This window comes from Tetrao urogallus (assembly GCF_951394365.1).
Source record: "Tetrao urogallus genome assembly, chromosome: 4".
In the NCBI taxonomy this organism is placed as follows: Eukaryota; Metazoa; Chordata; class Aves; order Galliformes; family Phasianidae; genus Tetrao; species Tetrao urogallus.
This window is the reverse complement of record NC_136817.1, coordinates 33,577,699-33,595,329: the sequence shown is the minus strand read 5'-3', so window position 1 is coordinate 33,595,329 and position 17,631 is coordinate 33,577,699. Positions and strand designations below refer to the sequence as shown.

The 17,631-nt window shown below is 39.4% G+C and overlaps 1 protein-coding gene across 1 annotated transcript in view; it reads left to right on the top strand.

Annotated features, from left to right (window-relative positions):
• The window catches only part of AFG2A (AFG2 AAA ATPase homolog A), a gene marked incomplete at its 5' end in the record, with an annotated part of 180,949 nt that overhangs the window by 140,278 nt on the left and 23,040 nt on the right, over positions 1–17,631 (top strand). The window contains 1 exon segment of the mRNA XM_079534101.1: positions 5,098–5,262. Coding sequence (XP_079390227.1) covers positions 5,098–5,262 — 165 coding nt within the window.

Here is a 17,631-nt window from a genome sequence, read left to right as displayed (position 1 = left end):
GGCTCCAGAAGATCCTTTCATTGTTGTTAACAAATTAACTTCCTTGGCCTATCTCTTACCCCCAATACTTTCCTTTCTTGCAATACATCTGTCCTGACATGTGTGCAAGAACATTGAAAGGATCTCACAAAAAGTTACACAGCAGGAACATGACTTACTTCTAAATGCTTTACATATGTTTAAATACTCTAATGATGAAAGTAAAAAGATTTGCATTACTAAATTAGATTACAAGATATAAAGTACCTCTTATGTTCAGGAGTTCATGTAAGTAGGGACTATACCCAGGGTTCATAAATAGCAATTGTTAATTCAAGTTGGGAGGATTTAATTACAAAGGAAACAGATTGTTCTATTATTTCCAGTTTTCTCATTTTCTTCTGTAGTCTAATCTCAATGGACTCCAAAGGCAGGATTAAACTTATAGTTGTGTTTTTCAGGTTCTGTGTTATTAACAATAATAATAAGAAGAAGAAGAAAGTATATACTTGCCTTAAATTTAATATAAAAATCCGTTCCTGCTTGTGGAGATTGATTGCAGCAGAGAACATGCAGTAACATTAATTCTCCAGATGAACTTCTGTTACCTGCTGAACCTACTTGCTCTCTCTTACACACCTAAATATGCACTTTACTGTGCAGCTTATGCTTTGCTACGTACTTTACATTTTGCTGTCAAAATTTTTGTCAGCGTTCATTATGTTTCCTGGTATTACATTTATGTTATGTATGCAGTTTTGTTGCAAGATCCAATCAAGAAAATTTTGATGAATGTAGATGTAACTGAAGAAGTATGTCAATAGGAAAGCTACTTTTTCTATCTTAGAGAAGGCTCGTCAGCTGTGGGTGCTTCTAGCAGTGTTACAATTCTGCATTGTTTGATGATGTAGTTGCTGAAATGGCCAAGCATTCTTTGAAAAAAGCTAACTATGTTGGGAAGAAAAAAAAAAAAAAAAAAAAAAGGAAAAGAAGAAGAAAATTAGCAAAGCCCTAGGGTTAATTCTAGTTCATTCTTAACAGGAACCACAAATATTTTCCTGGCTTTGCATATTTAAGTTTTGCTTCCTGAAATAATTATCTTCATAATTGCACACAAAATACACATTTTTGAACCATTTATCTTTTCCAATGCTATATTTTGAAGTAATACTCTAATTAGTACAGAATTTAAGCATTTCTTTTTCAAAGGGCAATAGTTTCTTCTTAATTAAAGTGTGTTTTTTTCTATTGATGATACTGTGTATTACTTGATGATTATCTTACTTTCCTGAATGCTGTTGCTCCTCTGAAGAATATTGTGTATGTTTACTACTCATAACCCTTCAGTGTGTGGGCACTCAGACCCCTTTCATAACTGTTGTGGTAACAACAAAAAATTATATAAACTTGCAAAAGAAAGGCATAATGGCATGAAGTATTCTGGTTTCTACCAAAACCCCAATTACTTAATTTTGTGCCCTTCCTGGCCTACATAAATTATGCAACCCTCACATCTTTACATCAGTGAATTATGTAGCTCTGTGCACACATCAATTAATTTTGGCTGCATCAACTTCCCACCTTCTGTGTGCTCCTAGCCTCAAATCAGTTCTGCATCTCCCAGCCGCAAGCAGTTAATTTTGTACTCCCAGCAGCTCCTATCTGCCCGAACCTGCAGCCTCGTTTCAACTCTTCACCCTCCCCCAGCTGCCTCTCCTCACACAGCCAAGTCTTGCTTCTCCTGCTGCTGCTGCTCTTGCCAAACTTCTCCTCCTTCAGTTTGGCAGTGAGGGTCAATTCCAGGTGGCTTCATCTCCAACCCATGATGGCTGGTGAGTCCCCAGGCTGCCGTGCCCATCGCACCCTCTGAGCAGTGGAGCTGAGCTGGAGGTGACCTGGATGTGCTTTTTTCTCCCCATGAACATTTCTAGAGGGGAAGTTGCAAGCTTGAAGCTTTGTCTTCTGGGACAGCCTGTGAAAGTCATAGCATGCTCTGAGCAACCATCTCCAAAAGCCTTCTTTACTTGTGCAGGTGAAATGGATCTGAGGAAGACGATTGTGTCAGCATCCATTAATGGCCTTGGTGATAATGGTGCTGCAGCTGTTGACACAAAATACCAGATCAAGCTTCTATAAGCAAACCAGGAAGAGCTCATTTTCCTTCAGAAGAAACTTCCAACAGTGCAAAAATATCAAAAATGATATCTTGTTCCTTTAGTGCTATGCTCTGTGTGCAGCTCGGTTCTGACTACCAAATTATTTTGACCAAGAAGGAAAACTGAGTGTGAGAACACTGAGACAAAATCCTCAACATCTAGCGCAGGAGGCTAACAAGGTGTCTGCAGATGAAAATGGCCTTGGCTTGCCATTGCCCTCTGATTGTCTTCACACTCATGGGCAACACAACAGCTCTGCAACCCATTTCTGGCCTCTACTCTTAGTTCCTCTGAAGCTTGCCAAAAGTCAAAGTGTTGGGACGCTTTGGTGTTGGCCTTCAGGGAAAAATCCGGCTGTGCCCAGGGTCTTCCAGGGAAGCCAGGTTTGTCCATCTGGTTGACCTGCTGTGACCACTGGTAGAGACCAGTTCTCAGGTGAATCTGCTTTTCTCTTTGGAGGAGGGAATTTGGAACTCCTCACAAGTGAAGTTAACAGAGTATTTTCTCTCCTCTCTTTTTTGTCTGTTTACTTAACGAGGAAGCACTACAGAGACTGACTTGCGCTTTGTTTTGTAGGATTCCAGCACATCTGGTTATCTTGGATAACATTCCTATGCTTGACTGTAGCAAGAGGCGTGTTTTAATCTTGAGCTTCCGACTAAGACTATATGATATACAAAGCGTTTGGGACAAACTGGAAGAAACTCAATTTTAAGTAATGTGGAGCAAAAAAATTCATTCATTCTTTGATATTTGCATTTGTGCTTTGCTAGAGTGGGTGCTGCATTATGTTAAGAGTGTGTCCCACAGCTGAAAACCTGTGGCTGTAGCGTTTGGTTGCGGCTGGTCAGGACCTTCTTTCTATCAAACATTTTGCTGACCCTCTTGCACAACTGCCGTGATTATTTATTAGTAGGATCTAAGATGTCTCTAGAAAATGTTCTAATTATCTAGGCTTCCTGATTAAACCTGCATTGATTTAAAAGAGATGCACCATTTTACTCTTGTGAGCATTTTGTATTTCCTCTAAATAGCAGTTATCTATGGGCATTTTCTTAACAGCATGCAGAATGCAATTGCAGTGTAATTCCTCCTCCTCCAAGCCTAGTCTTGAAACATGCAAATTTCTCTTCCAGGTGTGTTCTCAACATCCTGATACACACATGGTTTAGACCCCAAATTGCACACTAGTTTTGTTATCACTGGTGTGTTGAGTTCTTGGTGAATATACCGAGAGTGCTGGGGCAAGTAGCACAGTCTGATAAGGAAGTACTGGTGGACAGCTTGCTTCTTGCTCTCCTTTGTTGGGATGCAGCATTGGCCGCTGATAGAGACAGAGTATGGGGCTAGGTGTGGGCCTTAAGTCTTCCCTTGCTATGTCCTTAGCTAGGCCAATGAAACACACGGCAGTGCCATGTGCTTTCTACTGAACATTTTCATGTTCTGTTTTAAAAATAACAAGACATCTCTTAACATTCAGGATACATTTTTCCATTCTGAAGCACCACAACAGTCTTTTTAAAGAAACTCTAGGAAGGGTGTTAACTTGATCAATGCTGTGCAGGAAGAAAAGTTCTTTCCTACAATTTTTTTCAGCATGACTTTCACTGACATGATCAGGCTGGGAAAAGACTTACTGGCTGACAGCCCAGGACAGCCATGCAATATCTCCAGTCATCTGAAACTTGAACTACTCTGCCCAAGGGAGAATCATAACATAAAAACAATTTAGGTTACATGCTGAATCTTATAAACATTGCCTAGTTTTTAAAAAATAGTTTTTAAATACTATTTAGGTGCATTTGCTCTGCACTTTTTTTTTCCCCTCAAATGTCAAGTCAGGCTGGGAGAGTTGTAATTTTTATTTTTTAGTTTTTTTTTACAGTAAATGGTTTTAATTGAAAAAAATCTTACAGATTTGTAAAAATACAGGGAAATAAGCTTCCTCTCATCTCATTAATCTAAGGATTTGGCTTCTCCTGCGTATCAGACATAATCGTTTTATTCATAGATAGTATTTACTTATTGACCCAGTCCAGAAACCATGGAATGATAGAAAGCTTGGCTGAAGAGGGCTTCCAGAGGCCTTGTGGTCCCCCCACCCATGAGGTGCAGGACTGTTACCAGCACTAGATTGAGGAGGGCTTGGCTTCATCGCGCCGAGCCTCAAGGATAGAGTTTTCACAGCCTCATCGCTGACCTGTCCCAGGGATGAACTCCTCAGAGAACCCTCCAGCTGCTTTTTGTGGCACTGGTTCCCTGTACTTGTATGACACTGCAGAACTGGAGCCTGGCCTTGTAACTAATCATTTGCTGACTTTTCAGCTGTTTTGTGGCACAGGAGAAACGTTCTTCCAACAATCCAAAACTCATGCCAAAACTACATTATTTTTGCAAGTCTGTGGTTTTTTGCTCCTCCTTTTTAAAGGTGATCATCACTGTCTCTGTCTAGAATTACCTTATTGTGTGTGAAAAACATGACTATGTTCTTGGTTAAGTGTGTGCAATGCTAGTAATGTGGGATAAATAAATACGAATGCAGGATGCCAGCTTTACTTCAGCTTTCTTTTCCTCTGCTTCTCTTGATTGAAGATCTGAACTTAGGAAATGTCCATTGCCACCTGTCCTTTTGCCAAGCCCTAGCATTCCAGTACACCTTGCAACAAGCCTAGAATTATTATTTTAGGAAAATGACTTTAGTTCCTTTATGATGCCTTTTTTCCATCAACTGGTATTTCACAAGCTGAATAGCTTTACTGTCTTTTCAGTGACTGATATATTGCAGTGTGAGAGAGTAATCTCTCTTGCACATAGCTTAATTGTTCTCGTGGAGTTTCTTGCTTCTGCTGAAATTGGTTTTTGGGTTTTGTTGCTATTATTGTTTTTAATTGACTTACTGTTTTTACTTTCTTGATGTGATGTGCTGTTCCTTATACCACTTTCTGTGACATTTTCCTTGCAGGCTTTGCTGAGACCGGGAAGAATAGACAGAATTATCTATGTGCCTTTGCCAGATGCAGCCACTCGTGGGGAGATCTTCAAACTTCATTTTCAGTCCATGCCAGTCAGTGAGGAAATCTGCTTAGCAGAGCTTGTTCAGCACACCCACAAGTATTCAGGAGCAGAGGTAAAGCTTTTTGTATGGTAATAGCCACAGAGCCACTGCACAAAATGGTAGTTTTAAAATTAAAATCAAGCGTCATCCAGGTATCATTCCATGAGTCTTTTCAAAATGGTATGTGAGAGGATGGAGTCATAAAAAGAGACTGTTTGACTGAGTACATTATGATTTCTCTGTTTCTGTTCAGAAAACGGAACATCAGTGTTTTGGGTTTTCTTTAACCTTCAAGATCCCTATCAGAGTACTGCTGCCAGAGAAAGGGCCTCTTCCAGGATGAGCCTTAGGAAGGTCATGGGTGGCTTCATTAGGATGTGCTGCCAGAATGAGCTCAAGGAAATGGAGGCAAGTGTCCCCAGCTTGCCTAGACATTTGAAATGGGTCTCCTCAGGGATATTTTGCATTTAGGATTGTGGTGAATGGCCTCAGATTGAAGGAGAGACACATAAGGGAATTGCAGGGTATTCACTGGTCACTTAAGGCTCATATTTTCCTATTCTGTATAATCAAGAGTTCACAGCAGCTCTTATAGCTCATTGCTGTTAGTCAGCTTCTGACAGTGTATGTCAGGCAATTATTTCCCGCCTGGGTTGGAGGAGAAAATAATTCAAATAGGCTGCCTGGCAATAATAGTTAACGTTGTGGTCACCACTCAGCTCCCTGAGTATTATTCATGGTAGTGTATTATAGAAGAATATTTCATTATTTCCTCATTCTATGATTTTATGATAATTCAGAAATTCAAAGAATGTTATTTAGTTTGCCAGTTCGATCTCTTAGAAGATATGAAATGCCACAGTTAAGGTTTCTGCCTTATTGTAGCCAGTCCTATTGTATGCATTATCATACCATCTCTAATTACTTAGTCACCTTCTACATTTTCCATAGCAGAGTGGAAAATGTGATTGCCTTACTTCACCCCATCTTTCTGTGTGCTGTTTACAAATACAAGGAAATAAGCTGAACTTTTGTCTTGATCCGAAAGAAAAAATGGCCAAAGTGTTTGCATGACTCCTGTAATGCTGGTGGCTGTTCTCAACTGGCCACTAATTATTCTTTACTCCCAGGCAAGGCTTCTGCTCATTTAAGGACTGCAGTGCTGGTGCATTTTACAGAGCTATATTGCCCACAAGCAACCTCTGGCTGGTGAGGGCACTGCTGAGAGTGCAGCAGATGCCCTTCTCCAAGTCAAAGGCACTGGGGTCAGACCTCAGCATGTGCAGCTGTATGTGCAACTCTAGCATCCAGACTAGCTTCAAGGCTTGTTCCAGGAGGCTCTGTAAGGGCAGAGACCAAAGTTAAATGCCCTGTGGCCTTCCTCCCCTGCAGTCCAGGACAAGCCATGCTCTGGCAATGAATTAATGACACAGTGAGCGAAGCTGTTTTGTATTGGACTTCTATTTGCAGTTGAAAGTGGGATTTCATTATAATAATTTAATAAAAGTAAAGAATTTCCTATTGTGGGCTAAAATATTGGTCTAGAGAGCTGTTGCAGCTATACTGCCTCAGTGTTGTGGATTGGTAACTTTACTGTATTTTTACCCTGATGTCAGTGATAAAAATTTTACTGCCCTGGAAAGATACATGTGCTTCTTGCCAAGTTATAAGCCTCCAAAAACATAAATATAAACATATCTTTGGTTGTGTATAGAAACTGTTTTCTTACCAGGCAACGACTGTATTGCTTGTATTTCAGAAATTCCAAGCATATGGGGATTTCCTTTGGATCTGGGTCAGCTGAGGCTCTAGTGGTGAATTCTTGTGCTTAGCTTAGATAATGAGTTGCAAATGTCTTGATGCTGGCTTTGTACAGAACCAAAAATAAGTTAATGGGTCATTGAATGCAACTGCAGACTAGTTGCAGGGGAAAAAAGCCTGCCTGTTTCTAATATGCATTTCTTATGAATTTTGTAGTTTGGCATCCTTCAAAGAATTGTAATAATTGAGATGTAAAGAGTAAACATGGAAAAATCCTCAGTCAGTGTTCCTTGGAAAAATATATAAAAAGTCTTGACAGTTGGCACACACAGAGGCCAGTTTCATTAAAGCCTTTTCTTCCTAGTGTCTTCAGCTTCCCAGCTTTACAAATAGTTTCCGCTGTTGAATGGCAAGTTCTCATTCCACTGTTATACCCTTTGTTTAGAAAAAGAAAATGCTTGGTTTTGTGACTAGAGGGTGCTGTATAGATGGGGGTTTCATGTAAAGATACCTTGAACCATCCTACGATGAAATGAATAGTTCAGTACACATAGTTCAGCAAGTGCATTTTTTTGCGTGTCAGCCCTTATGACCAGTTATCTCCATTCATCTGCTGGACATACGTTTATCTTAATGAGTATGTTAAAGGTCCATCAAGTAGGAAAATAGGGTGTTTACTTCCCACTGTTTCATTTGAGAGAAGATAGAAGATAATTTATGACGATGAACTAGAATTTCCTTCTCTCATGTGCAAGTGAAGTTTCACATAAATATCATGATCAATGTAGTTAGCTTTTAATGTAACAATTAAATAAGTAAAGCAAAGCCTCTGCTTTTTAGGAATATTTGACATTTAGTTTGATCTTTAATTCCTGGCCCTTCTGCGCTGCATGGTGATACCTTGACAGCTCTGCTCTGCAGTGGTGCTTTAGGCTTTTCTTCATGGATACCCGAATGTCTGTAAATCAGGACAGTGAGAGAGAGTTTTTAGGCATTTCTGAATTGCAGTGTTTGGCCTTGCAGCCAATACCAACACCAAGAAACATACTCTCTATCCTTTAAGGCAGCTTATTTGGCTGCATCCTTAGCTTTTCCTTTTCCCCTGATTGCCTCAACCTCTGGCTAGCACTGTGGGAGCCATGCACAGGGCAGCTAGCTACAAGGATAGGTCTGCTGTAATAAGTAATAAAAAGTAGTAAGTAATAAAACTGGTTAGAGTAATAAATGCCTTGTAACATCGAATCTCTTAAAAATTTAATTTTTCTTTTATCTTATTGCATTTTATTTTGAGCAAAATTGCCCCTTTATAGAACTGAAGATAATTTGTAATGGCTTTGGAGATGTCTTCACTCAGAGATTGTTCAATCTGGGCATAGTTTTTTCCAGAGCATTTTCACTGCCATTCTTCATGTGGAGAAATTTTATCTGTTTGGTATCTCACCATGTTTCTATAAAGTGTGATTAGTTAAAGATCCACAGAAGTGTTATGTTTTAAATTGCAAATAATGTGAGTTCTTTCGATCTCATTTGTTTTCTTTCCTGACGTCACTACAGCCAGCTTGCATTATGGAAGATTGGCCATCAAAGAACTCAGAGTTTCACCTTTTTCATTTGAAGTTCAGATTAGGTTTATCATACTTGTAGGCTTGAGATCTGTAGTCTCAATCTGTCTCAAAGACGTATGAGGAATGGCTGAGGGAGCTGAGGTTGCTAGTCTGGGAAGGAGGAGGCTCAGGGAAAAGCTCATCACTCTGCAACCACCTGAAAGGAAATTGCAGCAAAGTGTGTGCCAGTCTGTTTTTTTTTTCCAAGTGACAAGTGATAGGATGTGAGACAATGGCTTCATGTTGTGCCAAAGGAGGCTTAGGTTGGGTATCAGGAAGAATTTCTTCATGGGGAGGGTGGTCAGGCAATGGAATTGTACTGCCCAGGGAGGTGGTGGAGTCCCCATCTCTGGTGGTATTTAAGAGATGTTGGGACATGATTTAGTGGTGGACTTGGAGTGTTAGGCAATAGTTGAACTTGGTGGTCTTAGGAGTCTTTCCCAACCTGAATGATTCTATGATTCTAAAACCCTTTGTAGTGCAAGTAAGAGCAAAATTACGTGGACAGTGTCTGATTAGGAAATTGTTTACCCTGTAACTTTTTAATTATACATTGTTCCAGAAATGAGAGGTTGTAGCTGTCACACCTGTTCACCTGGGGAAAGGACAGTAACCTTTATAAAGCAAAGGCCAATATCTTTGTTAGACTTCTGTTGTTAAATAAATAAATAAAAGTATCATTTGCCTTTAAAAATTAAATGGAAGGAATGTACCTTACTTCAGATCTCTGAAGTTTTCTTTGTGAAAAGGAATGAGCAAGGGACTAAGACCACCATAGAAAGTTTCACCACTACAGAGATATTTTATTCTAGAAGTTGATGATCTTAAAAGGAAAATAAACCTGGTAGAGTGAAGGACCTTCTTTAATTTTTTGAACCCCAGCTATGTTACAGTTTTGTCACAGTTCAGAAGGCAATAACAAAGAGGGAGGTTTTAGGTAGAAGCTGAAACCAAATATTCACTTGTTTTGAGTTTAAAGTTATTTAGAAATAATAAAACAAATTAAATATTCTTGATTAGGGTACATAGGTGTTCTTATAAAGATAAGCTGATGAGACTGACTCTTAAAATCAGGTCATGGTGAAAGCAGAGTCTTGACATTGTTTCTATAGCATTATCAGTTTCCATGCTTACAGGAAACAATAGTAAAGCGGGAATCTGGGAACCTGTAAATCTTTCACTGGTTTTTAGTCAGAGCAGAGTAGTTAATGTAAAAAATATCTTTCTCACTTTGCAATAACTCTTGATGGGAACACAATGGAGGAAAAAAAAAAGAAAAAAAATCTAATGAAGGTTTGCTGTGGCTCAAATGAGTGCATATTTGATGCCAGAAAAAGTGTATTTGCAGCAGCACACTTGCTCTAATCAGCTGAAGCCTTTGCCTATTAAAATATTTATTTCAAAACATGCATGTACTTGTTTACTGGATGCAGACATACTAAAACTAGAAACTTAAAAAGAAACCAAACACCTCGAACAACCAAACCAGTGCTCCTTTCTTTCTCTTATAAGAAGTCACTAACTACAAAAGAAGTGAGGATATATTTCATCATAGGCATACAGAAACGTAAACAGTACTTTAAAAGAGTGGGAAAAAACAGTTATTCAAGTACATCTACAGTAAGCACAAGAGAGGGCTTAGATATAAAGAAAACAAGGCATCAGACAAATTAGGATATATTATCTTCTTCATATGTAGTTTTCCATGAAGCAAAAGATCTTTCAAACTTCAGAGAAAGACTTTCTAACATTTTTAAACAGCAATGTATCCACTGATCCATTGTGTAGCAGCCTATATATTCAGACTTTAGGGAATTAAGACAATTAAAAAAAAATTAAAATTAAATATAATAGAGAAGAGTTTCTGTGACTCTGGAAATCATGTCCTGGCTAAAGCTCATGGTTTTCATTTTTTAAGCATGAATGTGGTTTTATTCTTTTCTGCTTAGTTATACTACGTGCAGAGCATGTTCAATTCCCATTCAATTCATCAGTTGTTGAAGGTGCTCGACATGTTGTGCCGTGGGACTGAGCCTCAGGTTTTGAACTTGTAAGATACCACACACACACACACACACACACACAAAAAGCTTGTGTCTCATCGGAAATATGTGGTTTGAAAATGTGCTTTGTTAGTTAAATTATCTGTGCTGAATTAGCTCTGGCTTGACTCTGCTAGACAGCCTTTCTGTATGAAGGAGTTCTGCTTTGCTCTGCACCAAAATATAACATTATCCTGTATGACAAGGGATGCCATCACACTGAAATATACAGCAAGATTAAGACCTCAGATGAACCTCTGAAGTTTCTCTTGGATTGATGCATAAGATCTATTAATTCATGTCAGCCATTGAAAAGTGAACATTTTTGTGTGGGTGGGTGTGGAAAAGAGACTCAGCCTTCATCCAATATGGGTAATACAGGATCACCACCTTCCTACACATGTTTATCAGCACCAAGGATGTGTTTGGCACAGGTGGCTGGAAGGTGAGGAAATACCTGGCATTCAAGATGTTTTCTGAATGTCAGTGCTTGGGATAAATGAGATGAATCACTTGAAAGGAAATAACTAACTACACAGGACTTCCCATGGGATTTTGCTTACTGCCGGTCTCGCAAGAACCTTGTACGTGCAGAATGTGCTTGGACAGACTGAAAACCAGGGCAGTTTGAGTGCCTGGGTAATCACTCATCAGCCCGAGAGTGTCGTGGCATTGTGCCGTGCCTCCCCGATCTCCTTTTCAGCTGCTTTAGAAGGATCTGGTTCCGTTCCTGTGTTTGTCTGAGATGGGGCTGGGGACGGTAGCATTGAGAGGGTTGATTCTCATCATGTCTTGTCTCAGCCAGGACCCAAAAAAGAACTGCATTCATCCTGCATGCATTCATCCCACCAGTATATAAAACAGGGCTGACAATTAGTGTGTTTATGTAAAACATAAGGCTTGATATACAGAGGAGTGTTTGCACTGAAATTTATGCATGGCTTGCTCATCTGGGGAAGAACATTTTATCCTTCAGTGAGATAATGATTTGCTAATAGTTTAATCAAGCAGATGAGATTTAATGCATCTGGCTGAAGGGACAGTAGCATTTCCGAAAAGGTCAGCCCCATTAACAGCTCAGGAGGGTACCGTCGGCACTGCTTCCTAAGCAACCCAAAGAGCTGCAGTCCTTAAAGAAATCTGGGGAGAATGCCACAGGGAATTTGAATGAGCCCCCAAGTGTGTCCCAAACAGCATTTAGGTATAAAATTTATCCAGCTTCTCAAACCTGAAAATTTGGATTCTGTGAATGATGGACTGCCTGGGGTTCAGGGAAATTAGGGCTAATTTCAGTATGTCTTTTCCTCCTTTGTCACTTTTGTGTTCATTAGTTATTTTAATGGCATTGTCTGCCTGGGTTTTGTACACGGATACTCGTACCCTCACCATGCCCCCGAAGGGCTGGTTCATGCTGCATGCCTGTCTGGAGAGAGAACCAGCAACATGAGCATTAACCATGCAAGAAGCAAGCAGTACTCTGCTGACGGTGCTGCTTGTTTCTGATGAACTTATATGAAACCGTAAGGAGTAAAGTTTCACCAGAATGGCCAGGGCTGCAGGACAGAGCCGCTGCTGAGCTGTGGCTTGCAGAGGACAGTATGCTGCCATCACTGCAGGGGCTGCTCAGCCGTCACTGCAGCAAGGCCTCGTAAAGAGGGTCCTTGGCTGATACTCTCAGCCAGCTTCCCTTGCCCTCTGCTCTTGCTTGTGACTCTGCTGCTTTCTTGTCCTGGTTTTGGCTGTAATTCCTTGTAATGGAAAAACATGTTGGTCTTTAAAAGCAGATGGGAATTCATTCCTGAAGGAAAAAATATGCCTCTTTAGGCTATTGCTATTGTTTTCTTTTAATTTTATTTTTTGCCTGTGAGTTATTTGTAGCAACAACTAATTTAATTCATTCTTCTTTTTTTTTTTTTTTCCTTTTTTTTTTTTTTCCCCAATCTGAAAGGGAGGATTATTCATCAGTGGTTTATATCACATATTTTCCATATGCCAGTGATCACAAATGTAGGTATTTAATGTTGAGAGTTAAAGCAGCATTTGCTATCATCAGGAAGGAACTGAAAGTGTCGATTGCTTTCTGCTTTTTGAAGTGCTTTCATTTACATAATATAAAGGCTCAAATCAGTGCAGAGTGATAGGCTTTGCCTTTATGGGAAAAAAAGAAAAGAAAAAAATTCAACATGTTTTTCCCAGTGACCTCTTTTTTCTGATTTAAGCCTGTAGTGATGGCAACTTGGTCTTGTAAGGTATGTATTATAGGGAATGTAGTTAGAAGTTTGCTGCTTTGAGTCTGACTCAGTTCAAGCACTGAAGTATAAGATAAGGTGTAAAAATCAGAGAAAGTCATCAATAAGACTTTGCATTTCATAGAGAATGAAATCTTGATCCTTGACTCTTGTACCCCTACTGCAAGACCAGGTCCTCAATGTATATAAATTGTTGTGAACACTGATTATGACAAAGTACGTTAGCGAAAGAACCGTCCAAAGTTTTCGGTAGGTTTTCAGTGAAAACACTGGTTTGTAGCCACATTTTTCATAAACAAGGGAGAAAAAAGTAAATGTTCTTGCATCTCCTGCTGTTTCCCATGTCCTGAGATTAAAGCGTGTCTGACTGGCTTAAATGCCTGTTATGATTTCTTTTAATAGTATGCAGTGTCTGACTGTGAAACCTCGGTGCTCAGTCTGGCTTTTTCCACACTCATATACATTTTTCTCTTTGGACACGGTGAGGATTTTAAGGGGCTTTCCCTTGGAGGTAGCACTGAGGCATGATCTCAGGCATCAGGTTGGCCAGGAGAGCTGCAGAGGGTTCCCTGCCTCCCTACTGAAATTGCCTCATCAGTCTTAACAGAATCCGTCTTCCATAAATAAGCGTAGTACTTGGACAGTAAGATCCCCAAGAGTTCTGATTATTATCTTAGTTGGCATTAGGAATATTTAAATGCAGTACCTGAAGGCTAACTCAGATGGGATGTTTATAACCTATGAAAATGTACAGAGGAACACCTTGTACTGACCTACTTGTATTTCCAGTGTTGTGCCAGCTAAATTGCCGTCAAGGTGGAAGAAATGTTAATGAATGGCAGAGGAATAATAGAGCCTGGGAATAAACGCTTATTAATCTAGCTGAGCATTGTTCCTGTGAATGAAGAATGTGTGCTTTAATAACAATGCTAACTGTTTACACTTCACTGAGCCACAAAGATTGGAGAGGTGTGTGTGAATTGAAATATTTGAATATATAGTGGTATCTTTGTGTACATATGAAATAGGATGTTTGCCTTTTGCAGCCATTGGTGAAGTAATTGTTTGTTGTGAAAACTTGGAACCTAGTAATAAACAATTAATAGAAACATATCTAATAAAATCACTGTCTGCTGTTAGACAGTAAGTATCTTAAACACTGGGTATACTGAGCTTTAAACATAAAAGGTATCATTATTAAGCTTCATTTGTATAGAACATGCACCGACTATTCTGCATCCAATCCTTTCTCATGGCATGGAAACAAAATTTCATTTTAATTAAGTAAACATTGAGCTTATTTTGGGAGGGATGGCCACTAACAGTATAGTGATTGGAGAGCTTGATTGTTCTTGTTTTAGCATTGTAACTGTGATATTCTTTAGTATTTCTCATCCAAAAAAAAAAAAAAAAAAAAAAAAAAAAAAGGATATCCATCACAATCTTACATACTTGCTATCATCCTTTCTTTCAAAGGAGTTTGGATTATGCATACTTTTATTTTTCTGAGTGAGTTTTTTGTAGGGAGATATCAGGCTTTTCTTCTTTAACCACAAACGGCAGTGATAACCTTGTTAGAATCGCAGACTCTTTGGGGAGATGTAGCTGTGCAGCAGGAGCTCTAGAACAGGTTGAGAAGCTGATGAGGATTAAGATAGCCATGGTATAGAAGGTGGAAAGGTATTTGCAACCTTACTGACATTGTCAGACAGAGATTTGCACTTATGTCATATACTTTCTGTTTTGAATGCGCTCCTGAACACTGGGTTTTCTTGTGAATGAGAGTTACAGTCCTGTTGAGGAATGCACTTTAAGGGGAGCTATCCGTGGCTCACTTCGTGTTTTTTACTTGGATTCTACCGAAGACTGTGCATTTGCACCAAACTTGAGTCTTACCCTTCAAACACTGCCTGGAGTAGAAGCTGTCAGGCAGTTTCTGAAACACTGATGGCTGTATGCTCTATTCTAGCTCTGATTTTTGTATTTCAAGAATTGGAAGTTGCTATTTCCAATTTATCTTTTATGGTTCCCCTAAAATACATATGAAAATACCTAAGGCTTTCCACTGCCTTTGGCAAAAAGATTAAATGGTTATTGGCAGATGGAAACAGCATGGTAATAGCTGTGCAGCAAATTATTAGCTATGGTAGGAGCAATCCTGTGGAACATTTTGCTTTTTAATTAAACTGCTTCTAACTGTTACCAAGTTCTCAGCCTAAGCTTTTTGTGTCCTGGCTTTGAGTATCAAAGACATCAAGGAGCCTCAGGTGGAAAACAACTCAGACTTTCTCTGACACGGAGTGTGTAGAAGAGAGCCATGGGAGCTGGGCTGTCCACTTGCAATGGAAGAAAACAGAGCGAAACTGCAGATGGCTGTGCTAGTTAATTGGTCTTGACATCCCCATTGTAAGGGAAGAGAACTAAGAGTATTTTGCTCTATTTAAAAGGGCTGCTTTGGATTTGTTTGATTTTCTTTTTTGAAGAAGCGGGTGTTATTATTTGAGGGTAATTGTCATCAAACAGAGATTAGCTTCACACTTCATTTCCAATAATAAATTTGTTATAAAACTAAATGATAACTATTTTACTTACATTGCATAGTGAAGCATTGCATTGGGTGGAAGGGAGCGGGAAAGTAGCAATCTGTCTTCTGTTTTGTCCTGTATGTTTTTGTCTTTCTTTGCTTTATGCTGGGATAAATTAGCTTTGTCTTTTTGCGGAACTGTTCCCAGTGAGCTCCTGTTTGATGAGAAACTGATGAAGAAGGGGGAAAAAATGATGTACACAGCACCTGGGCTGCCAGTATTTGCAATGCATGTTTCCAAGTGAGTCTGTGTCAAGAGAACCTGATTTCTCTCCAGCAGCCGCTGTCGCATGCAAGGACTGGTTTTCTTTGCTCAGCCGAGGAGGAAGGACCAAACACAAGCAGCCAGGAGGCAGGTTGTGGGAGATTTTTCTCATAACAGTCACAAAGCATTTTCATGGAGTCAAAGAATAATTAAAGTTGGAAAAAAAAACTAGGATTATGTAGTCCAACCATCAATCCATCCACAGCATGCCCACTAACCATGTCCTTCAGTGCAAAATCTACGTGTTTCACGGGACAGCAGGGACAGTGACTCACTGTCACCTCTGAGGTAGCTTGTTCTGTTTTGCAGAGGTGAAATTGCCTACCCAGCAATTTGTGCCAATGCCCAGAGCACATGGGAGCGAGCCTTGCTGTATAGGTTTGGGGTTCACAGTGTGCACTACATGTTCAGCATTGGCACGCTGCCACAGGAAGGGAAATAATAAAAAACACAAACCTGTGTTCTGCTTGCGTTCGTGGTTACTTCTGCATTCGCAGATGTGACTGTTTACATGCAGAAAGGTGTTTTGAGGAATCCCCTTGCTGGGGGAGCATGTAACTTGTCTGTGGCCCATCACACACTCAGATTGCTCTCTGATATTGCAGGATATTGGGATATTGCCATTTCTGTGATCATTTTTGCTTATTTATGTGTTGTATGATCTGGGTGGAAGAACAAAGCACACTCATTTATTGGCAAGACAGAATTTGCAGGCAAAAAAATGTATTCACTAATTTAGCATAAACAAGAGAGCAAAACTTTTCCTGATTTTGACTTTTCTAGAATAAGGCCTGAGGGATTCACAAGAGCTGGCAGTCCTAATATTCAAACAGTAAGCACTCCTCATGATAAGGTGTCAGTTCTCTTCCGAAGAAAGTGCTGCTGTGATTATGATCCAAAATGGAATATAACCAGAATGTTCAAAACTGGAAGTTTATTCCTCATTTTTGATGCCCACTGTTACTAAATATGGTGCTACTTAGGTTATTTAAAATAACAGTCTGAAACTACTGATTTCTTTATTTGGAAAAAAAAAAAAAAATGGCGTTTTGCATTCATTAACACTTGTTTATTAGTAATGATATTTATGTAAGACTAGTGAAAAAAAAAAAAGGCCTCCCCCCAAAAAAGCACAGAATCAGTTTATCTTTTGCAAATGCTTGGAAGCTGGAGGAAGAAAATGAACTTGAGAATTTAGACACTGTCTTACCCTAGGCTAATTGTTTACTATTAAAAAGAAAGCTTGCATGCAGGAGGGAGTGTTATGTTTTGGACTTACTTCCTTGTAACTCATAAATCTTGACTGTGTAAATGTTCAGTCATTAATTAAGGGTTTCAAATTAATCTGTTTCCTGACTGGACTTGGCTGGTTTTGCATAGCGTAGTGCTGTTGCCCAACCTCACAGTTGAGGAGTGCTTTCAGATGTGTGATATGGAAGCATGATGTTTATTGCGGAGAGTTAATGAACAGCGAGCGTGGTGCTGGGAGGGGCATTTCATTACATACACCGACAGGAAACACCCAGGTTGTATCAGAATGCTTATGACTATTTTAATTACTTCCCTTACTTTAAACAATAGCAAAAGATGGCTATTATGTATTGATAAACATTAGCACTATCAGGATAATATACTCAGCCCAAATCTCTCGTAAGTGATGGAAAAATTCAACTTTTGTTAGAAGCTTTAAAAAATTGTTCATATTGTCACTAGGACGTTTTCATTTCATTCAGTTGAGCTGCTCACATAATAACTGTTCATTTGGGTTTTGCGTCTTACTTGCATTACCCTTATTGTGTATATATATATTTGTGTCTCTTTTCCTACTTACGAAGGCATAGTAGGATCTTTTACCACATATTTAATTATTTCACTAAGATTAAGGATTTTCCAGAACTACACCTTTGGATGGCAACAGGCAGTGCATTACATATTT